The sequence below is a fragment of the Phocoena phocoena genome, chromosome 10, assembly GCF_963924675.1.
Source record: "Phocoena phocoena chromosome 10, mPhoPho1.1, whole genome shotgun sequence".
Taxonomy (NCBI): Eukaryota; Metazoa; Chordata; class Mammalia; order Artiodactyla; family Phocoenidae; genus Phocoena; species Phocoena phocoena.
The window spans coordinates 43,814,031-43,837,456 of record NC_089228.1 but is presented as its reverse complement, the minus strand read 5'-3'; the positions used below and the strand labels follow the sequence as shown (position 1 = coordinate 43,837,456).

At 40.9% G+C, this 23,426-nt stretch overlaps 1 protein-coding gene and 1 non-coding gene across 2 annotated transcripts; one reads left to right on the top strand and one right to left on the bottom strand.

Annotated features, from left to right (window-relative positions):
• Window positions 1–373: 373 nt before the first annotated feature.
• On the bottom strand, window positions 374–22,428 carry CASP14 (caspase 14). The gene is made up of 7 exons (XM_065885609.1): window positions 22,059–22,428; window positions 20,106–20,158; window positions 18,891–19,040; window positions 14,914–15,139; window positions 14,332–14,448; window positions 5,364–5,473; window positions 374–567 (listed from the first exon to the last, which is right to left on the bottom strand). The coding sequence occupies exons 1-7, from the start codon at window positions 22,405–22,407 to the stop codon at window positions 466–468; spliced, it is 1,107 nt and encodes a 368-aa protein (XP_065741681.1). The 5' UTR covers window positions 22,408–22,428; the 3' UTR covers window positions 374–465.
• On the top strand, window positions 7,135–7,269 carry LOC136130089 (small nucleolar RNA SNORA70). The gene has a single exon (XR_010656292.1). It is a non-coding gene; the product is annotated as a small nucleolar RNA SNORA70 (small nucleolar RNA).
• Window positions 22,429–23,426: the final 998 nt, after the last annotated feature.

The window sequence follows — 23,426 nt, the reverse complement described above, 5'->3', positions numbered from 1 at the left end:
GATCAGACTGACTGCAGAAAACAATCTGGGTAAATAAGGTGAAACACAGGACAAGACCACACACAGGCAATTCTTGACTAAGCCAAGAAATTGAGGCTTAACACTAGCATCAAGCTGAGAGTGGAGAAGGTAGGGTGTAATCACCAAGAGAAACACAGGATAAAAACAGTACACAAATGGAGCTGGATGTCCATGTTTTGGTAACGGTTCAGGAAACGTTTTTTTCAGAAAACACTGATCTTTAAAAAAAAAAAGTCAAATTATTTACAAGTATCAAGTAAGCATAGTTAAATCTTAGAAAAATAATATATATGTATATATATATATATACAAAACAAATTGGACAAATACAACCATTGACAAAAATAATGCAAAATGGTAACCATTAGTACAATGCTACAAATGCTCACAGCTCTTTTCAAACTCTACTGTAAAGCAGTCCTTGTTTTTTTAATCTTCCTGGTGTCAAAAGTATACAAATTTAGTTAAAGTTGACTCCATTACAAGTGATACTTTTATTGGTTCATTACGAAGATTAAATTCACGGTGCACCACTCTGTTATTCACCTGTAAGATAAAAGCACAAACCGTCCAAGAGAATGTAAAGCCCTCAGCAAAAGCCTCTTAGTAAAGCCCACAGAAGGAGACGGCAGAATTCTCTGACTGCACCAGGAAAACAATGCAGACACCACCCACCAAGTGCTTGAAGGCATCGAATGGCTGCGTGCACAGACCCGGGTTCAAGTCAACTTGCCCCTAGGTAACATCAGGCAAGACAGTAACCTCCTCCGACCCTTGGTAACTCATGGCATATGAAAGCATTGGATTATGTTTTGTCCAAAGTATCCTATAGCTCTATTAATTCCGGTGCTGCTTGTAACCCTACCATCTGCTGCCTCACTAAGCTCTAAGTGCCTTTAATGCAAAGGTCACATCATGCTCACTTTTGGACTTTCTTGCCAGTGTCTACTTAGCAAGTGCTTTAAAAACGAACAGTGTTGGGACTTCCCTGGCGGTCCAGTGGTTAAGACTCCACGCTTCCACTGCAGGGGTGCGGGTTCCATCCCTGGTCGGGGAATTAAGATCCCACATTTCAAAAAAAAAAAAAAAGAATGCTGTTCATACCATATGACCCAGCAATTCCACTCCTGAGTACATACCCGAAAAACACAAAAACACTAATTTGAAAAGATACATGCACCCCAATGTTTGTAGCAGCATTATTTACAATTGCCAAGGTATGGAAACAACCTAAGTGTCCATCAACAGATGAATGGTAAAGAAGATGTGATACACACACAAACACACTCTGGAATACTACTCAGCCATAAAAAAGAATGAAGTTCTGTCATTTGCAGCAACATGGATAGACTTGGAGGGTATTATGCTAAGTGAAATAAGTCAGAGAAAGACAAATACTATATGATATCACTTATATTTGGAATTCAAAAAAAACACAACAAACAAGTGAATTAAAAAATAAGGAAGCAGACTCACAGATATAGAGAACAAACTAGTGGTTACTGTAGGGAGAGGGAAGGGTGCAGGGGTAATGTAGGTGTGGGGGGAGAAGGGTTATTATGGGATTATATGAAAACATGTGTGAAACTTTTGAAAATTGTAAAGCACTATAGAATTTAAAGAATCTTTCATTCAGTTAAAAAATACTGGCTTTCAATTTTAAAAAGAGAATGCTGTTCAATAAAGACTTAATGAACACCAGTCAGCAAAACAACTTTCACTTAGCATTAACTAAAATGGATTTCTACTTACGGTAGGTTAAATCTGTCTTTATTATTACATTTTATTGAGACACTGACGAGAAACTATTTTCTTAAAGAGAGAAATTGAGCAATATAAGAGATTTGGAAATATGGTTAGAATGACTGTCAAAATTGCCTATACTCCTTCCATTTAACATTTTTTCCCCCAAGAGCTTACCTTAAAATGAGATGAATACCTCAACATAATAAAGGCCGTATATGACAAACCCACAGCCAACATCATTCTCAATGGTGAAAAACTGAAACCATTTCTTCTAAGATCAGGAAAAAGACAAGGTTGCCCACTCTCACTGCTGTTATTCAACATAGTTTTGAAAGTTTGAGCCACAGCAATCAGAGAAGAAAAAGAAATAAAAGGAATCCAAACTGGAAAAGAAGTAAAACTGTCACTGCTTGTAGATGACATCATACTATACATAGAGAATCCTAAACATGCTACCAGAAAACTACTAGAGCTAATCAGTGAATCTGGTAAAGGAGCAGGATACAAAATTAATGCACAGAAATCTCTTGCATTCCTATACACTAAGGATGAAAAATCTGAAAGAGAAATTAAGGAAACATTCCCATTTACCACTGCAACAAAAAGAATAAAATACCTAGGAATAAACCTACCTAAGGAGACAAAACACCTGTATGCAGAAAACTATAAGACACTGATGAAAGAAATTAAAGACAATACAAACAGATGGAGAGATATACCATGTTCGTAGATTGGAAGAATCAACATTGTGAAAATGACTATACTACCCAAAGCAATCTACAGATTCAATGCAATCTCTATCAAACTACCAATGGCATTTTTCACAGAACTAGAACAAAAAATTTCACAATTTGTATGGAAACACAAAAGACTCCAAATAGCCAAAGCAATCTTGAGAAAGAAAAATGGAGTTGGAGGAATCAGGCTCCCTGACTTCAGACTATACTACAAAGCTACAGTAATCAAGACAGTATGGTACTGGCACAAAAATAGAAATATAGATCAATGGAACAGGATAGAAGGCCCAGAGGTAAATTCACACACATATGGTCACCTTATCTTTGATAAAGGAGGCAAGAATATACAATGGAGAAAAGACAGCCTCTTCAATAAGTGGTGCTGGGAAAACTGGACAGCTACATTTAAAAGAATGAAATTAGAACACTTTCTAACACCATATACAAAAATAAACTCAAAATGGATTAAAGACCTAAAGGTAAGACCAGACACTATAAAACTCTTAGATGAAAACATAGGCAGAACACTCTATGACATAAGTCACAGCAAGGTCATTTCTGACCCACCTCCTAGAGAAATGGAAATAAAAACAAAAATAGGGCTTCCCTGGTGGCACGGTGGTTGAGAGTCCACCTGCCAATGCAGGGGACATGGGTTCGTGCCTGGGTCCGGGAAGATCCCACATGCCGCGGAGCGGCTGGGCCCGTGAGCCATGGCCGCTGAGCCTGCGCGTCTGCAGCCTGTGCTCCACAGCGGGAGGGGCCACAACAGTGAGAGGCCCGCGTACTGCAACAACAACAACAACAAAAAAAATAATAAAAAAAATAAACAAATGAGACCTAATGAGACTTAAAATCTTTGGCACACCAAAGGAAACCATAAACAAGATGAAAAGACAACCCTCAGATGGGAGAAAATATTTGTAAACGAAGCAACTGACAAAGAATTAATCTCCAAAATATACAAGCAGCTCATGCAGCTCTATATCAAAAAAATAAACAACCCAATCAAAAAATGGGCAGAACACCTAAATAGACATTTCTCTAAAGAAGACATACAGATTGCCAACAAACACATGAAAGGATGCTCAACATCACTGATCATTAGAGAAATGCAAATCGAAACTACAATGAGGTATCACCTCACAGCGGTCAGAATGGCCATCATCAAAAAGTCTACAAACAATACATGCTGGAGAGGGCATGGAGAAAAGGGAACCCTCTTGCACCGTTGGTGGGAATGTAAATTGATACAGCCACTACGGAGAACAGCATGGAGGTTCCTTAAAAAACTAAAAATAGGGGCTTCCCTGGTGGCGCAGTGGTTGGGAATCTGCCTGCCAGTGCGGGGGACACGGGTTCGAGCCCTGGTCTGGGAAGATCCCACGTGCCACGGAGCAACTAGGCCCGTGTGCCACAGCTACTGAGCCTGAGCTCTAGAGCCCACGTGCCACAGCTACTGAAGCCTGTGTGCCTAGAGCCCGTGCTCCGCAACAAGAGAAGCCACTGCAATGAGAAGCCCGTGCAGAGAAAGCCTGCGTGCAGCAACAAAGACCCAAAGCAGCCAAAAATAAAATAAATAAATTTATAAAAAAAAAAAAAAAAAAAAAAACTAAAAATAGAACTACCATATGACCCAGCAATCTCACTACAGGGCATATACCCTGAGAAAACCATAATTCAAAAAGGGACATGTACCACAATGTTCACTGAAGCACTATTTACATTAGCCAGGACACGGAAGCAACATTAAGTGTCCATCGACAGATGAATGGATAAAGAAGATGTGGCACATATATACAATGGAGTATTACTCAGCCATAAGAAGAAACGAAATTGAGTTATTTGTAGTGAGGTGGATGGACCTAGAGTCTGTCATACAGAGTGAAGTAAGTCAGAAAGAGAAAAACAAATACTGTATGCTAACACATGTATATGGAATCGAAAAAAAAAAGTTCTCATGAACCTAGGGGCAGGACAGGAATAAAGACGCAGATGAAGAGAATGGACTTGAGGACACGGGAGGGGGAAGGGTAAGCTGGGACGAAGTGAGAGAGTGGCATGGACCTACATACACTACTAAATGTAAACTAGATAGCTAGTGGGAAGCAGCTGCATAGCACAGGGAGATCAGCTCCGTGCTTTGTGACCACCTCGAGGGGTGGGATGGGGAGGGTGGGGGGAAGATGCAAGAGGGAGGGGATATGGGGATATATGTATACGTATAGCTGGTTCACTTTGTTATACAGCAGAAACTAACACAACAGTGTAAAGCAATTATACCCCAATAAAGATGTTAAAAAATAAAAATGAGGTGAAAAGGAGTTTTGAAAGCTGTTAAGCATCATATGTAAAGCATTAAACAATTTTTTAAAAGAAATAAAAATAGCTACCATGACTTGGGGAGATAAGGAGTAAGTAATCCTATATAACTGTGGTTAAGCCATGAGCTCTAGAAGTGCTCTGCCTGGGTTGGTAAGCCAAGGCTGCTTTCTATCTGTAATAGGAGATGGGAATCCCAGTACCTGCCTGAGAGCTGTTGAAAGACTCAATGTATTAATATCTGTGAAGTGCAGGGAACAGCAACTGGAGAGCAAGCAGAACTTCAAAGCTCACCTAAAATCCAACTCACTCACGTACCAATGAATAAAGTGTCACTATCAGTTTCCCTTCGCACCTGGCTCGGCCATGACTTCTGCGACAGTCCTCTTAACGCACCATCAGCCTGCTGTTTCCAAACAACTTCTCACCATCTCTCACGCTTTCTCGGGCTTAAGTCAATCTTCTCGTGAAAATGTTCCCATCGAGTGCATTAGCTTTAGACAGAATGGAGCACATGTTCACTTGGAATTTACTTACTTTGGTGAAGAAGTCAGCAATGTGCCACTTATTTCCATACTGTTTAAAGACGTCGGTCATTGCTTTGATCATCACAGAGCCGGTGCGGGGGTCCCGTAAAGCCACATGATCTACAAAGGAAAAAAGTCATTTCATCCATTTTCCTCCTCTAACTTACAGCAAACTTGTTCTTTGACCCATAGTTAAAACCTGGAAAATGGCTTTGAATCGAGAATATAGAAACACTTGCATTAAGATACAATCACAGAGAACTCACGTGACCAATAGCACATAACCTCTCAAGAGGACATTCTTTTTATATGCATTTTTAAAATACAACTTTTCAAATACACAAAAAAGTAGAAAGCAAAGTTTAACAACCCCCCATATAATCATCCCTCAGATCCAAGAGTTATCATTTTGTCGTATTTCCTTTATTTATTCCTTTTCTATTTTTTTTATTGCTGACTTTTGCTCTAGCATTTTAAGCTAAATTGCCCTAAATACAACCATATGGAATTTATTTGGTGGTATTCAAGAGTTTACTGAAATTATCTTTATTATTAGGCTGAAAAACATGAAATATGTCTATATAGTATGGAAATTCAATGGGAATATTAAGATTGCACGCTCTCATAGTAAACCTGGGTTGGGACAGAAAAAACATGGAACATCTTTCAACCTCAGGGTAGACAAAGTTTCTTACAACACAAAAATCATAAGCCATAGAAGAAAAAAAGATGATGAATTGAACTTAAAATCTAAAACTTTTGTTTTTTGGCAGGTGAGAATTCTACCACTGAACCATCAATGCTTATAAAAGTTTTGCTTTTTGAAAGACATCATTAAGAAAATGAAAAGCCAGTCACAGATTGGGAGAAAGTATTTGTAACTCGTACCAGAGAAAGGACTTGTATTCAGAATATATACAGCTTAATAAGAAAACAAACAACCCAATACAACATTGGGCAAAAGAAGATACATGATGGCCAATAGGCACATGAATAGATGGTCAAAAAAATTGGAAGGTGATGGTCATACAAATTGATAAAAAAATTTTTTTTTCATTCTTTTTTTTTTTTGGCTGCGCTGTGCGAGCGGCTCATGGGATCTTAGTTCCCCGACCAGGGATTGAACCCAGGCCCTCGGCAGTGAGAGCACAGAGTCCTAACCACTGGACTGCCAGGGAATTCCCTCATTCTTAAATAACCACAATTACTAATGGGATGTGTGCCCCTTTTGGACACTGCATGACTTCTCAACCTAGGATACCACCATGGTACTTGCTTTTTAGCTCAGCGAACCTCCAAAACCCAGATACCACCAAAATATGATATCAAAAAGAACACAGCACAATCTAATTTTTGGAACCATACCTCACCTGAGCTGGTGGTTCACAGAATTAAGTATAGCTGTGTGACTTCACTGTGGCCCCCTGATCTGGAGACCGCAGCACTAGGGTGTATACCCAGAAGTGAAATTGCTGGGTCGTGGAATAAACAAACTTTCTAGGTATCACACATTGCTCTCCAAAGAGGCATTATAACTTGCTCTCATCAATGGTATATGGAAGTACCCGTTGCCCCCCATCCCCACACATATTTGGTACTGTCTCATCCAATCAGGTAAATATGGGTGACCCAAGGGAATTCCCTGGTGGTTCAGTGGTTAGGACTCCGAGCTTCCACTTCAGGGGCCACAAGTTTGATCCCTGGTCAGGGAACTAAGATCCCACATGCCGCGTGGCACGGCCAAAATAAAAAATAAATCAATTGAAAATTAAAAAAAATATTTGCAGCCAATTAAGCCGACTGTGCTCTTTTCCCCATGGGGGCCCGGTGTGCAATGGCTGCAAATAGCAGCCTCCTCAGTAGTGTATGCGGCCTGTTGCCTGTATGGGTTGCCCTAAGGCACCTTGGAGACAGCCCTTTCCAGTGGACATTAATGACTGGCATGCTGTCCCCAGTCCAGGCTCCTGACGGGTATGCGCAGTGCCTTTAGAAAGCCCCAGGGTGCAGAGGCCAGGGTCCACATTGGCCAAGTCACAATGTCCATCTGCACCAAGCTGCAGAACAAGGAGCATGTGATTGAGGCCCTCCGAAGGGCCAAGGTCAAGTTCCCTGGCTGCCAGAAGATCCACATCTCCAAGAAGTGGGGATTCACTAAGTTTAATGCAGACGAATTTGAAAACATGATGGCAGAAAAGTGGCTCATCCTGGATGGCTGTGGGGTCATATACATCCCTAACTGCGGCCCTCTGGACAAATGGCGGGCCCTGCACTCACGAGAGCCTTGGTGCTGTCCCCTCCTTACTCGTGCCCACCAATAAATCCTACTTTCCTGTCAAAAAAAAAAAAAATGAAAAATGAAAAGAACTGGGATCATGCAAAAAAAAATCGGTGATCCAAAAGATTAATTTTATCACATATTCCAAGTGTTCCACTTTGGGCACTCTGGGTACTTTAAATATCCCTCCAGGTATAAATCTTAATTCTTGATTAAAGCAAAAGTTTAATACTATTCTCGGCTGATAGGAATGAATGGAAATCCCCAAGGCATGCCATTCCTCCAAACGAGGAAGCTGAAACTTGAGCTAGAAGCAGAAAGCAAACGGGAAAACCAGAGTTGCGCTTGTGTCTAAGGGGAAATGTCAAGTTTGGAAGGTGTACCTGGGAGATAGGAAGATGAATTTAAGATCCTGCATTAACCATGTGACCCTGAGCAGAGCTACAGAGGTCCACGTGCGGATGGTAATCCTCTCTAAAGGAAAGCATAACTGAATTATGCCCCCAGAAGTATCACAGATTAAGATTCAATAAATGAGCTAAGAGTTCAGACACACAAAGAAACAAACCCCCATGAGTGACAGGCAACAGAACGACCACAAGAGTGATCCCCAAAGACTTTAGATATTGAAAGTATAAGGTAAAAAATATAAAATAACTGTGCATGAAATGTTTAAAGAAATAAATGATGGAATCACAAGGAAGAACAGGCAAAGACACTGTTACATCATCGGCCAGATTTGGGTGTAAAGTGAACTTACCACCTATAAATCTTCCTTAAATGAATTTCTAAAGGATATACTTCATGAAGAAAGAAAATGGTCTGAGATTCAGGACAGATAGAGAAGAAAATGGTAAACACATGCATAAATATAAACAAACATACACTGTATAAAATATTACAAAAGTGTTCTAAATTGTGGGGTTTTAAAAAAGGAATAGGCATTACCTAGCATAGTGCTTGTCAGCCTAGAACATGCCAACCTATCTGATGAAAATGTGTTGGGTTAATATCCTAATTTAGAAGAAAATTAGGGTGGAAGGAGAAGGAGTGTAAGAATACATAAATAATTTCATATAAATAAAGATACAAAAAATAAAAGTTAGAAGTAAATGTTGAACAATAGCGCTTAAGTGTGGAAGGTGATGAGAATTAGTGTTCTAAGGTTCTGTGTATCATCAGGGAGTAAAAATAAGCTTACTTACTTATAACATTTCACAGGGAACCAGGAGAAGAAGAGATGCGAAACACATATCTTCCAAGTCAGTAGAGGGATAAAATGTAAGAATGACAAACTAAACTCACAATCAATCAAAAACAAGAGCAATAAAACTACCATAATATTGTACACACCAACTATACTTCAATTTTTTTTAAAAAAGAGCAATAAAGGAGGGGAGAAAAGCAAATAAAAGTAAATAGCACAAAGTAAAATGGTAAAAATGTAAATATATCAATAGTCACAATAAAGATAAATTGTCCTAACTCACCAGTAAGAAGATTGATATTAGACTGGATTAAAAAACAAAATCCAGTTATATTCTGTTTAAAGGACCACCTAAAACATAAGGCCCAGAAAGGTTAATAGAAAAAGGTCTGAAGGAGATATACCAGGCAAATATGGGCCAAAAGAATACTGGGGTATCTATATTAATATCAGAAAAAAACTAATACCAAAAAAAGCAATATTTGGGATAGTAGGTTCACTAAATAATGATTAAAATATTTATTTCACCACAAAGTGTAACAATTCTAAAATCATATGCCTCTACTAAAGTTGCCTCAAAATATATAAAGAAAAGAAAAATAGATAATAGAACTACAGAAGAAACTGACATATCCACCAGGATAACATGACATAGTAACACATTATCTCAGTTATTGGCAGGTCAAGCAGACAAATTACTAAATATGTCTGCTTGACCTTTAGTAGAGACTTGGAACAACACAACTGAGCTCAATTAATAGAAATATATAGAACCTTGTATTCAAGAGGTGAACACATATTCTTAAGCACATATAGAATATTCATGATAGATCAATAGCCATTAAAAAATGTACTACAGGGCTTCCCTGGTGGCGCAGTGGTTGAGAGTCCGCCTGCCGATGCAGGGGACACGGGTTCGTGCCCCGGTCCGGGAAGATCCCACATGCCGCGGAACGGCTGGGCCCGTGAGCCATGGCCACTGAGCCTGTGCGTCCGGAACCTGTGCTCCTAAACGGGAGAGGCCACAACAGCGAGAGGCCCGAGTATCGTGAAAAAAAAATTTACTACAGATGAAGACATAAATCAAGTCTCAACCGATTTCAGATTGGTATAGTTGATATTCTTTCTCAAGAATAAACTAGACATCAACAATAAAAGGATAAATAATAATAAAAGGATAAAATTTTAAATTTCAATACCAGAAAAATTTAGAGGCATATTTCTAAATAACTAATGGGTAAAAGAATAATGGAAATTTAAGAATTCTTGGAACGGAAGGATAAAAATGTTACATATTAAAATATAAAAGATACAGTGAAAGCAGTAATTAGACGGGGATTATAGGTTTAAAAATGCTTTTTTTTTTAAAATGGTAGAAAATAATGACCCAAGTACCTAACTGAAAAAGCTGGGAAATTAAGAGTAGAATAAACCCTTAAAAAATGGAGAAAAATGGAAATATGAGGCAAATTAATGAAATCAGAAACAAACATAATAATAGAGAGGATTAACAAAACTAAAAATGGGTTCTTAACTAAATAAATAAACCACTGGCAAGACTGATCAAGAAAAAAAAGAAAGCCAGAAATATTAGAGGTAAAGAAGGGAACATAACTACAGATAGAGAGTCCACGTGATTAAAGATACAAGGAACCCTACAACAAGAAATAAGAAAATAAACTTGGGCTTCCCTGGTGGCGCAGTGGTTGAGAATCTGCTTGCCAATGCAGAAGGGACGGGTTTGAGCCCTGGTCTGGGAAGGTCCCACATGCCACGGAGCAACTAGGCCTGTGAGCCACACTACTGAGCCTGAGCGTCTGGAGCTTGTGCTCCGCAACAAGAGAGGCCGCGACAGTGAGAGGCCCACGCACCACGGTGAGATGAAGAATGGCCCCTGCTCGCCGCAACTAGAGAAAGCCTTCGCACAGTAATGAAGGCCCAACACAGCCAAAAATAAATAAATAAAATTTTTTTAAAAAAAGAAAAGAAACTTGCTTTTCTTCCATTGAGAAGCCAGTTTTCCCATCACTTATTAAACGGTCCATCCTTTCACCATTGATTAGCAATGGCTTCTTTGTCATGTGTCTCGTTTCCCTATATATTTGGGTCTACCTCTACATTCTTTATTCTATCCCAATGATCTGTTTGTCTATGTACCGGCTGATAGAGTTTTTGTTATTGCTTTCTAAGTATTCATATCTTAGAAGACACATTTTCTCAAATATCTGCATAGCTCACACTCTCATGGCCTTCAGTTCTACACAATAATCACCTTCTCAGTGGAAACATCTCTACACATCTCTTTTTAAAACCATAGTCTCGGGACTTCCCTGGTGGCGCAGTGGTTAAGAATCCACCTGCCAATGCAGGAGACATGGGTTAGATCCCTGGTCCGGGAAGATCCCACCTGCCGCGGAGCAACTAAGCCTGTGCACGTGCACCACAACTACTGAGCCTGAGCTCCAGAGCCCGTGAGCCACAACTACTGGAGCCTGCACACCCTAGAGCCAGTGCTCCACAAGTGAAGCCACAGCAATAAGAAGCCCACGCACCGCAAGAGAGTAGCCCCTGCTTGCCACAACTAGAGAAAGCCTGTGCTTAGCAACGAAGATCCAATGCAGCCAAAAAAACAAAAAACAAAAAAATTATAATCTCCACTTCTACCCCTCAATACTCCCTCTCCCCGGTTCCTGCATTACTTTTCTCCATAGCACTTATCACCATCTAACATTTTATTTGGTAAACTTTTCACTGAAGGGTAACCATCATACAGAAAAGTATGCAAAGCATATGGATATATAATAGCTCAATAAATTTTCATAAAATGAACACACCCCCATAACTGGCACCCTCATCAAGAAACACGATGATACCAGTACTCCAGAAGTCCCCTCTTGCTGCTCTGGTCATAACCACTCCAAACACTGTGCACCCTGAGGACAAGCAGCACCCGGACTTCTACCATCCACCATAGATTAGTTTTGCCTGGTTTTGAACTTCATAGACATGGAATCATAAAGCAACCCAGGATCTGTTTTCCGTATGTGCTTACTGTCGTCTCCTCCCCTAGAATATAAGCTCCATGGAGGCAGAGATTTTTAGTTCTTGTGTTCAATACTGAATCTCTAGTCGTCAACAGAAATAGCCAGCATATAGTCATGAAATTCATTCATTCAGCAAAATCGGAGCTCAAGATTCCTCGTCTTGACCCTTAACTGTTCCATAACAATTTTGTGATTAGTTTGTCAAATTCCACGAAAAAACACGTAGAATTCAATTTACAAACTCATTTGGGGAAAAAAAGGTCATCTCCATGGTATTGAAAAATCTCAACCATGAGCATGGTATTTCCCACCATTGATTCAGGTCTTTCTTTATGCCTTTCCGGAATGTTCTCTCATTTTCTCTAATAAAGTTCTTGCTCATCTTTTGTTAGTCATTCCTAGACATCATTCACTAAAGCAAGAAAAAATAACGTGGTATCTTTTTTCTTTTCTATTATATGTTCTAAGTGATTACTGCTAGATATTCAAAACTATTGATTTCTACAATATTGATCCTTACATCTTTTCTTATCTTAATGAATTAGCTAGGACTACCCATGCCATGTCAAACAGTAGGAGTGAGAGTGGGCACGCCTGTCTTACATCTAATTTTTAAAAAAATTTACAGCTTTATTAAAGTATGATTGATCATTGACAAGCATCTGCATATATATATATTTTTGGTGGCACCACGCAGCATGTGGGATCTCAGTTCCCTGACCAGGGATTGAACCCATGACCCCTGCATTGGAAGCATGGATTCTTAACCACTGGACCACCGAGGAAGTCCTGCACATATTTTAAGCAAACAATTTAATAAGTTTTGACATACGTATACTTCCGTGAAACCATCACAACCCAGATAATGAATCCAATCAGCCCCCTCCAATGTCCTCATGCCCCTCTGCAATCCTTCCTTCCCTCTCCACTCCCATCTCCAAACACAACTGATTTGCTGTCTTATAGACTGGTTTGCATTTTCTAGAATTTTATATGCATGGAACCACACAGTATCTGCTTTATTCTGTCTGACTCCTTTCAGTCAGCAGGACTATTCTGAGCTTCATCTATGCTGTAGCATGCATCAGAAGCTCATTTCTTTTATTGCTGAGTAGTTCTTTCACCTGTTGATCATTTGGGTTGTTTCTAGTCTTTGACTATTTCAAATAAACGTGCTTGCACTTGCTATGTTACAAGTGTCTATCAGGACATATGCTTTCTTTCTTTCTTTTTTTTTTAATACTTATTTATTTATTATATATTTATTTATTTTTGGCTGTGCCAGGTCTCAGTTTTGGCACTCAGGATCTTTGTTGCAGCATGCAGGCTTCTTAGTCGCGGCATGCATGCAGGATCTTGTTCCCCGACTAGGGATCGAACCCGGGCCCCCTGCATTGGGAGCACGGAGACTTAACTGCTGGACCACCAGGGAAGTCTCAGGACATATGCTTTCATCTCTCTTGGATGAATAAAGTTACATCTAACTTTAATGGGGATATTTTCGTTTTATATTATTGTCCTTATTTTCCTTTGCTTCCATTTCTTCACTAACATTTTATCTTGAATTGCATATATATATATATATATATGTGTGTGTATATGTATATATACACACACATAAGCTATTTTAATCCTTTTTGAAGAAAGTCAAGATAAAAACAGCTAAATAAATGCCCTTGACCATTTATTTCTATCTTCTCTACATTTTCCTGTTTCCCTTTCACAACTGAATCAAGTTCACCCCTTCAGCACACAAGATTCTTTTGGATTTTAACTTATTAGTATTAATAGTATAGTAATAATAAGGATAATAATGGAATCAGCATAATATATTAGTAATAATATTAATTTCTTTTTTACCTTATTATGCCAGTTATTATGATAAGCACAATACCTGCACTACATAATTTAATTTATATAACATCCCAATGACACAAGTATATTTTATCATTCTTCTTTTGCATAAAGAAACTGACATATCTAGAGGCTAAGAAATATTGAAGGTCTCAAAGACAGCAAGTGGCAGAGCTGGCTTTGGACCAAGATCTTTTTCACATGAGAGCTGATGATCTCATTTACTATGTGATACTTTGCTAAAAGGATGGCATCTTCCTGGAAGACATGAACAGTCAGATGCAAACCTGCCATCTCTGAAAGTGGAACAGTTGAAGATGGATAGGTTAGTGAAAATTTCTCCTTATGTACATCAATCTGTAAAGCACAGATAATATTTTTTAAAAAGATTTTCAGTAATTCCCTGGCAGTACAGTGGTTAGGACTCAGCACTCTCACTGCCGAGGACCCAGGTTCAATCCCTAGTCGGGGAACTAAGATCCCATGAGCCACGTGGCACAGCTAAAAAAAAAATAAAAAGATTTTCAAAATCATTAGGAATAAGCTAAACTCTCTGGACGAATGTGCATCTCACTGTCATCAAGCCTCACTCTCTTACCTGCCTGGGTGGGATAGATGATGAAATAATCACTGAATGTAGGCAGCCTCCTCTTCTCTGATCCATCATCCGAGTCCATGGGTTCATCATCCGTTTCAACACCACTGTCTCTTCTCTCTATTTTTTGAGGAATGAAAATGCAAACTACGATAATACACCACTGACACCAGTAATCTTTAATAAAAGTCACAACAAGCTTGTATCTCCATAAGAGAGAGGAATATCCACCAAAGTTAACATAAATCAGGTATTAGTCCCACAAGCCACCTGGAATCACATGAACGGTGGGACATCCCCTGGAAATTGCCCACCTCTCTCCCAGAATTTGAGGTTCCCCAACCCACCTCATGAATTTAAAGACTTAGACCCTTCCTGAGCCTAAATTAACTATCCTATCCCAGGAAAGCTTTCCCTTCATTCTTTCCTCCCAGCTCAAAGTCCCTACTATACTACATAACTAAAGTTACATCAGCTAAGCGTCCGCTAATGTGAAATAATTTTTTAAAACTCAGTTTTCTTTCCTCAATCATCAATATGAGAATTTCCTAGAAACAGAACTATTACAAAGAGGTCTCCACTTACCTCCTCTGCAGGCCTGGATTATAAAGATTTTGGGTTTCTCTTGAAGTGCTGGACAATTTTTATTGTTAAACATTTCAAAAATGCCTTCCAGGCTGACTTTTTCACCATCTTTCATTTTGATAAAGCCTTCTTCTCCGTGGGACATAAGAGCAACAAGGCAACAGCCAATGTCATCTTTAATTTCATTTAGTCCATCTCGAAATGATGTTATTTTTCCAAGTAACTCCTGTAAAATAGGAAAACATATTAAAAAGAACTGCAAGTAGGAAAACCCAGAAATCCCAGAGATGGCTCCTTTACAAGGTGATCCAATGAGACGACAAATATGAAAATACCTGCATCTCTAACAGAGTCAGTATAACTTGTCACTTCCCTTTTGGTTGCTTTCGGAATTCATATGATTTCTTCTTGTACCACTGGTGGTTCTTGTTTGACAAAATTAGGGTATTTCTGATTCTCTACCACAAAATACAACAGAATTATAGCTCCCCAAAGGGTTAATGTATTTCAATGCTATATTATTAACTTACTTTAATATATAAAATTATCTTATAAAATTAATACCCTCAATAAGCTAGAAATGGAAGGGAATGGAGGAGTCTACCCAATCATATCTACTTGCCAGAATCTATCAGGAGACGTCATCAGAATCAATCCCACTAAAAAGAGAAGACAGGAATGGCTGTTCTCACTAGCCTCATACATGTTGTAACAAAGATCCTAGCCATTTCAATAAAGTAAAGTAAAAAATTAGATGAAGTTTAAACATTGGAAACAAACTCATTACTTACAGATAATATGACTATCTAGAAATACAATCAACTAAAAACTACTAGAACTAGAGATCAGCAAGTTGACCAGATACAAAGTTAATTTACCAAGATCTATAGCTCCCCAATTACCCAGGAATAATAATGTAAACCACATAATGGAAAAGGGATCCATTCATGGTCATAAAAAAAGTAAAACAATACGTAGGAATAAACCTAACAAGAAATGGACATTACCTAAGTGAAGAAAATTATTAAAAAAAAAACTTTAGTGAAGAGGCAACATAAACTATGACATACCGATGTTTCTGAGATGACTCAATACTATTAATTTGCCAGTTAACTCTAAATTAATCTCAATTCAATGTCATGTCAATTAAAATCTCAAAGGATTTCTGTGAAACTTAACCAGATGGTTCTCAAGGTCACAGAGAACAGATGCTCAGGAACAGCAAAGTGCTCAAGAATAGCAAAGAACATTCAGAGGTTTAAAAAAAAAAAAAAAAGCAAAAAAAACATAAAAAACAATGAATCCCCATAGGATAGGTCCTATCAGACATCCAAAGGTACTATAAAATCATGGTGAACAAAACACTGATATACCAGCTTAAGAATAAACAAATGTATGAATAGAATATTTTAGAATACAGAAATTGATCCAAATATATATATAAGGATTTAGTTTATGATAAGAATGGAATTCAAATATGTGGGGAAAGGATGTATCATCAACAAAATGAGATGACTGGCTTGGAAATAAAGTTAGACCTCCCACCTCACTGTTCCAAAAAATATAATTCCAGTGAGTAGAAGGCTAACCTTAAACTATAAAAATGTTACAGAAAAATAATTTAAAAAAATTTTAAGTTGGGAAATCATGGGGTTTAATCAAGACATAAAAGCCAAGAAGGCAACAAACAGAAAGACTGACAAGTTTACTCACAAAAACTAAGACTTCCAGGGGAGTTCCCTCGTGGTCTAGTGGTTAGGATTTGGCACTTTCATTGCTGTGGCCTGGGTTTCATCCCTGGTCAGGGAACTGAGATTCCACAAGCCGCATGGTGAGGCCAAAATAAATAATTTAATAAATAAATAAAAAAGACTTGCAATGCCACGGAGCAACTAAGCCCATGTGCCACAACTACTGAGCCCACGCACCACAACTACTGAAGCCTACGTGCTCCAGGGCCTGTGCTTTGCAACAAGAGAAGCCACCGTGATGAGAAGCACGTGCACTGCAACGAAGAGTAGCCCCCGCTCGCCACAACTAGAGAAAGCCCATGCGCAGCAACGAAGACCCAACACAGCTAAAAATAAAATAAATAAATTTAAAAAAAAATAAAAAAGACTTCCATTTGACTTAAGATAACAAAAAGTCAAAAGGCAAGTAACAAGGCAGGAGAAAAATATTTGCACTCTATTTTGTCTAAAATTCAGGAAAAAGAACTACAGAATAAGAAAAATAAAATCCAGGGTGGTCCAGTGGTTAGGACTCCGTGCTCTCAATGCAGGGCCCGGGTTCGATTGCTGATCGGGGAACTAAGATCCTGCAAGCCACATGGCACAGCCAAAACAAAAAGGAAAAAGAAAATCCAGTAAGAAAAAAGGGCAAACAGGTAATTCAAATAATTCACAGAAGAAAAAAAATGGCCAGAAGATGTTCAACCAAACTAATAATCAGGAAAATGAAACAGTGAAATAATTTTACCAGTAAAGTTGCTAAATATTTACAAATAAATGTTGACAAGATGTAGAGAAAGAGGCCACTTCTGGACTTTTGGGAGAATAAACCAGAAGAACCCTGGCAATTATCTGTAATCTGAATGGAAAGGACTGGATTAAAAAAATCACATAATATTGGAAGAGATTCTGGTACAATCGTTGGGAAACATGAAGGAGTCTGTTTTTAGCTTTGAAATAATAAAATCAAAATTTATTGAGCGCTTACTATAAGCCAGCTACTATTCTGAGAACTTTTACATAACGCAGCTCATTTCATCCTCACCATAGCCCTACAAGATAAATTACTATCAGCCCCCCCTCCATTTTAGAGATAAGAAAGTAGTCAATTAATTTAAGACAGAATTTCTAGAACTCTTGCACTATTATTTTGTGTCAGGTAATCTTTGCCTTGGGGGCCGTCCTGTACACTGTAGGGTGTTCAGTAGCACCCTGGCTCTACCTCGGCAACTACACAAGATGCCAATAGCACCCTCCAGTTGTGACAACCAAAAATGTCTCCAGACATTGTCAAATGTCCTCAGGGGGGACAAAAATCACCCTCAGTTGAGAACCAGATTTAAGGTAACAACTAGTAAGAGACAAGACTCCACCGGTCAGTGTGTGCTGCTTTCCTAGCCCTTCTGCTATGCTGTTCCTTGATATTCACGAGCAGTGCCTCCTGGGGTCTATGAAGGACTTTCCTGTTATTATCCCAAAACATGCGCAGAGCTAGGCCAGGACTCAGCTGGGGTCAGAGAAGTCAAAATGCAGTTCCCACCCACCACCACCACTCTTCCACCTCATTTTCTTGTGTCCTCGAGTTAAATCACAATGCAATTCTGCCCAGGGCTCTCAGCAACTCCTCTCCCCACCCCTCCCATGGTTCTAAGCAAGTCCCACCAGGATCTTCCAAAGCCCCTGGGCTCCAATGCTGCTGGGATTCCTCTGGCCTGGCTGCTTGATGACCTCTCAAAGCTGTCCCCTTGGTCTTCCTGTTTCCAAATGCTCTGGACCTTGCCTACTCTGGACTCACAGCTAGTCCTTGGGCCTCCTTGCCCAACTCACTTTTACACCTTCATGGATTCCCTTCCCTCTTCAAATGCAGGGACCCAAGAGGTCCCTGCTTGACTAGAAGGGAAGCTGGAGTATCATCACACACTTTACATGACAAAAGCATCTGTATCCAACAGGTAAGCTGGGTAAGAATTTCATCAGGACATACACATCCATTGCTCAGCAGGCCCTGGTCCTAACCAGGTAATAAAACCCAATTTTTTTAAAAAGGAAGGAAAATTATAATATCCAAGCTACAATTTTTCTTCTTCTTTTAGTTTTTTTTGGCTGTGCCGCAAAGGCATGTGGGATCTTTGTTTCCCAACCAGAGATCAAACCTGCGCCCCTTCAGTGGAGGCACGGAGTCTTAATCACTGGACCGCCAGGGAAGTCCCGAGCCACAAATTTTCATTTTTGTTTTTAACTTGGTACCATTTTGTCGGGATCGATGCACAACGTATTTTCGAACTGGCACTGGCCAAGCCAGTCCTCCATCAGTAGGACATCCTGGTGAGCGCCCAGCCTGTTTCTCTTCACACACATGAGGAAGGCCTTCCGCCTGCCACTCAGGTCATAACGGTCCTGTTTTCAAGGAAAGCCAAGAAACAATATTTAAACCAAACCAAATCCAAATACACCTTATATGTGAAATGAGTTTCTTCTGGAGTTAATGATGACGTTTCCCAGCTCAGAGCAGGGGCACAACACTGATTTCCTCTCTCATCATGACTTCATTTATAATTTTCTCAAATACCTTTCTCAAACTAGGACGAATAGGCCAATTTCATTTTTAAATTCCTATACATAGCCAGAACTGCCCGTTTAAGGAAAATGGTAAATGACAACACAGGGCTGCAGTTATCAAAATCCAGAATGTGGGACATTCTACAGGACAAATAACCTGGTTTCGTCAACAAACAAGAGAAGAGGTCAAAGGGAGAGGTATCATAAATTAAGCCTCTTAAGAGACAAACCATCAAGTGTAACTGTGTAGACCTTGCGTGAGTCGGACCCTGACTCAATCCAACTGTAAAAGGCGTAAGAGCCAGCCAAGGACATCTGAAGGCTGACTGCCAATAAGGAATTTGTTTCTAGGTAGAATAATGGTATCATGGCTATGTTTGGAAAAAGTCTTTCTCAGAAATACATACTCAAGTATCGTATGTATGAAAGTGATATGGTAGCTGGGGAATCTGCTTCAATATGATGGGGTGGGTAGGGGGAGGAGCAGATGAAACAAGATTGGCCATGTTGCTAATTGTTGAATCAGGGCAAAGAGTAGGCTGGGCTGGAGTTTGGAGATTCATTTTTCTCTTCTCTCTACTTTAGCTTATGTTTTAAATGTCCATAATAAAACAAGCAAAAAAAGGCCGGAAGCCAGCAATTTATGTAGTTTCGAGAGGCCACACAGCCTGCAATGCCTTCGTCTGTAAAATGCAGATACTAACAGTGCTTACCTCATTTGGTTAATGCGTGCAAAGTGGTTTTATCTGGCTAATGTTTTGCTTTTCCTATTTATAACGGAAAGCAGGAAGATCTGACCGCTTGAGACAATGACACAGATACCCACCTCCAATCCAACAGAAGCAGCACAAAAAAATGTTCAAATGGTGACTAAATACTATCTTAAAGAGTCCAGATATTTACCAATTCACCTTCCACACAGTCATAGCTTCTCTTTGGAATCTTTCGTGGAATCACTGAATGAATTTTCATGAAAAGACAAAACAGAAAAGAACATATTTTTTCTTTTTCCTCTTCTTAAGCATGATCTGCTGTCATTCCTGTTAACAGGAAGCACTTCCCAAGGAAATCAGTTGCCTCTTATGTTTTAAAACAGGTTTCTAGGATTCTGAAAACCCTCTCCCAAACTCATAAGGACGAAAACTTAACAAAACTCCCTTAGGCCCCAGTCAGATTCAGGGGCAGGGAGAGCCAGGCCAGAGATGAAAAGGAGAAGCACCAATGAACATTAGTGAACACGCACCTCCAGAAAAGGAGACCAAGACATCAATAAAGAGAAAAATGAAGTTAAAGGAACTAGACCCTATTTAATTTTTTAATTAAACAAACTCTTAGCATTCAATTCAAATATTTTTGGAGTGCCTACAGTGTGTAGTCATGATACCGGGTAGTTTGGTTGATTCTGAAAAACAAAAAAGCCCAGTTTACCAACTGCAAGAGACTCACAGTTTAAAGGGGTGATAACAAAAGTGTGATACATTAACCACTAAGCCTGGAGAGACATTATGATAAGTGCTGTGCAGATGCAGTCAAGGGAGAATCAAAGGCTTCGTGGGGCCAGTATGCTGCCTACAGGCCATGTTTTGAGGTCGTTTACAGTTGTCACCCATTAGGAATCTAAAAGTCAGCAAAGCAACATACCTCAAAACTCAACCAGATCTTTATTGGCATACAATTGCTTTATAATGTTGTGTTCCTTTCTGCTGTATAACAAAGTGAATCGGCTCTATGTATACATATATCCCCTCCCTCTTGCGTCTCCCTCCCACCCTCCCTATCCCACCCCTCTAGGTGGTCACAAATCCCCAAGCTGATCTCCCTGTGCGATGCAGCTGCTTCCCACTAGCTATCTATTTTACGTTTGGTAGTGTATATGTGTCAATGCTACTCTCTCACTTCGTCCCAGCTTACTCTTCCCCTCCGCGTGATTTTTCTCAAATTTTTGGAGAGCTATTAGCCAGGAATTTGGTGTAATGACTCATTACGTTATTCCTTAAAAAATGTTAAATGTGTGTGTAGAGTTATGTAGCGGTCGTACTTTTGATTTAATAATTAGAAAGGAAAAAAAACCCCAAAACTCAACCAGATCATAAGCATGCGATGGCAGAGACCAGCAACAGTATATTTTAGTGTCTACCTCAGTGTGCCCAGTAGAAGTGCTTTCTCTTTCTTTCTCATTCTCTCTTTCTCTATGTACACAAACTCGCTCACATATTATACACACATACATTTATTAAACTTACGAGGGGAAACCCTAACCGCCCCCAACTTGTTACATTTCTTGATCTTAAGCCACATCTTCCCAGATTTATGGCAAATGTTCTAATGGTGGATTCCAACACGGGGTTTCTCACTGCATCATCTAAAAACCTCCTCCATCATAATCACTTGGAGGTAATTGTTAAAAATGCATCTCAGGCCTGCTGAGTCAATCTGATTTCTCAACCCACCCCAGAATGAACTGGTAGACCCTGATGGCTACTCTTGGACTGGTCACTTCGATTCCGTGCCTGGGAACTGTCTCTCTCCTGCCCGCTTATCCCCCGGTTCCCACTTCCCGCCGCGCGTTCACTGGTCCCTCGACCCCCGCATCCTCTTTGCTCCACTTCCCCCACCCCACCGAAGCTCGGTCCACCGCCGCTCACCTGTGCCCCAAGCCTAACCCGGCGCTCACCTAGGACATCTCCCTCCCCGCCAGTCCCCCTTCCCTCCAGTTAGTACCCCCTCCCCCTGCCCAGGAATCCCGGTCAGTCCTCCCTCCGCCAATCCGGGAATCCCCGGGCGGTAGGGCCAAACCCAGCGGTCACCAAGCACCCCCTCCGGTCCCCCCAACCCCGGGAATTTCCGCGCGCTCACCCGGGCCGTCGGCGGCGGCGCTCTGCCAGCGCGGCAGCAGGTCAGCGCGGGGCAGCTGCTCCAGCACCTGGACGAGGACGCGCTTGGCGGCGGCCGGTGGGTAGTACTGCTTGGCGAGGAGCCTGGCCAGCCCCGACGGGCTGCGGCCCTCCAGCTCCAGCTTCACCTGGCTCACGCGCGGCTCCACCTTCTTGAGGTGGTCGCGGAAGCTGCGCAGCTCCTGCGAGGACAGAAGGTCCAGGGTCTCCTGCAAGCGGCTCTGCAGCTCCTCCATGGCCGGCGGGATCTTCGGAGGCGCCCGCGAACCGTCAGACCCCGAGCGCCCGCCGATTCCCGGGCTCCCCTCCATTGTCACCCAATGATGCTGAAGCGACCGGGCGGGAGGGACCAATCTGAGCCCTGCGCGCCTCACACGCCTCCCGCTTCTCCTCTTTGTTTTGAAAACTGGAGGCGTTTCCGCTCGTCCTCTGAAGCCCGGAGATCTGGACGCCGTCTGCCTGCAAGGTCCTGCCTTCCGTCCTCTCGGGCCCGAGGTCCGCCCCCGCCTCGGAGCCACGCCCCGCACCCTGGAGGCCCCGCTCCGCCCACAAGAGCTCCTTCTTTAACCCTTGGAGCCTGGGTTAGCAGAGCCGAGTGGTGCCCGCCCTGCAGGGCTACTCCGAGGTGCTCGGCCTTGGCACGCGTTACGATCACCAGGAGGACTTTTGAAACTACTCATGCCCTAGGCCACAACCTGAACTGATTACATTAGAACGTCTGGGTGGCCGACCAAGGAATCAGTGGTTTTTAAAGCTCCCTGATGATTCCAGTGTGCAGCCAAGTTTGAGAACCACTGACCTTAGAGCGTTTACCAGCTACCTAAGCCAGTAGTTCCCAAGGAGCAGGGAAGAACTTGGAAGGTGAAAGAACACCTACAGATTATGGCATTGAGCCAGTTTTTTTTAGAGAGGACATGGTGACAAAAGCTGATATTTGAGAATTTGAAGGCAGCAAGGAGGTGGAAGGACACACTGCTCAGCCTGGAGGCGTGGAAGGAGCACTGCCTTGGAGAGCAGGTCTCAGCTTTGCAACCCCCCAGAGTCCTATTGCTAGGCTCCCTGACTTGATAGGGCCCTCAGGAAGTGATGACTCACTTTAACTGTGGTTTGCCTCAAAATTACTTACCCTTTCCAACAGCTGGTGAAAGAATCTTAGGACTTGTTTGAATCCTGATGCAAATAAACCAACTGTAAACAATAATTTTTGAGACAATCAGGGAAACATGAATATGGACTGGGTATTATTGGCTGATAAGCAAAAAAAAAATGTTAACTTTTTTTCAAGTAGGATAATAACTTTGTAGTTACCTAAGAAAAATGTCCGTAATTT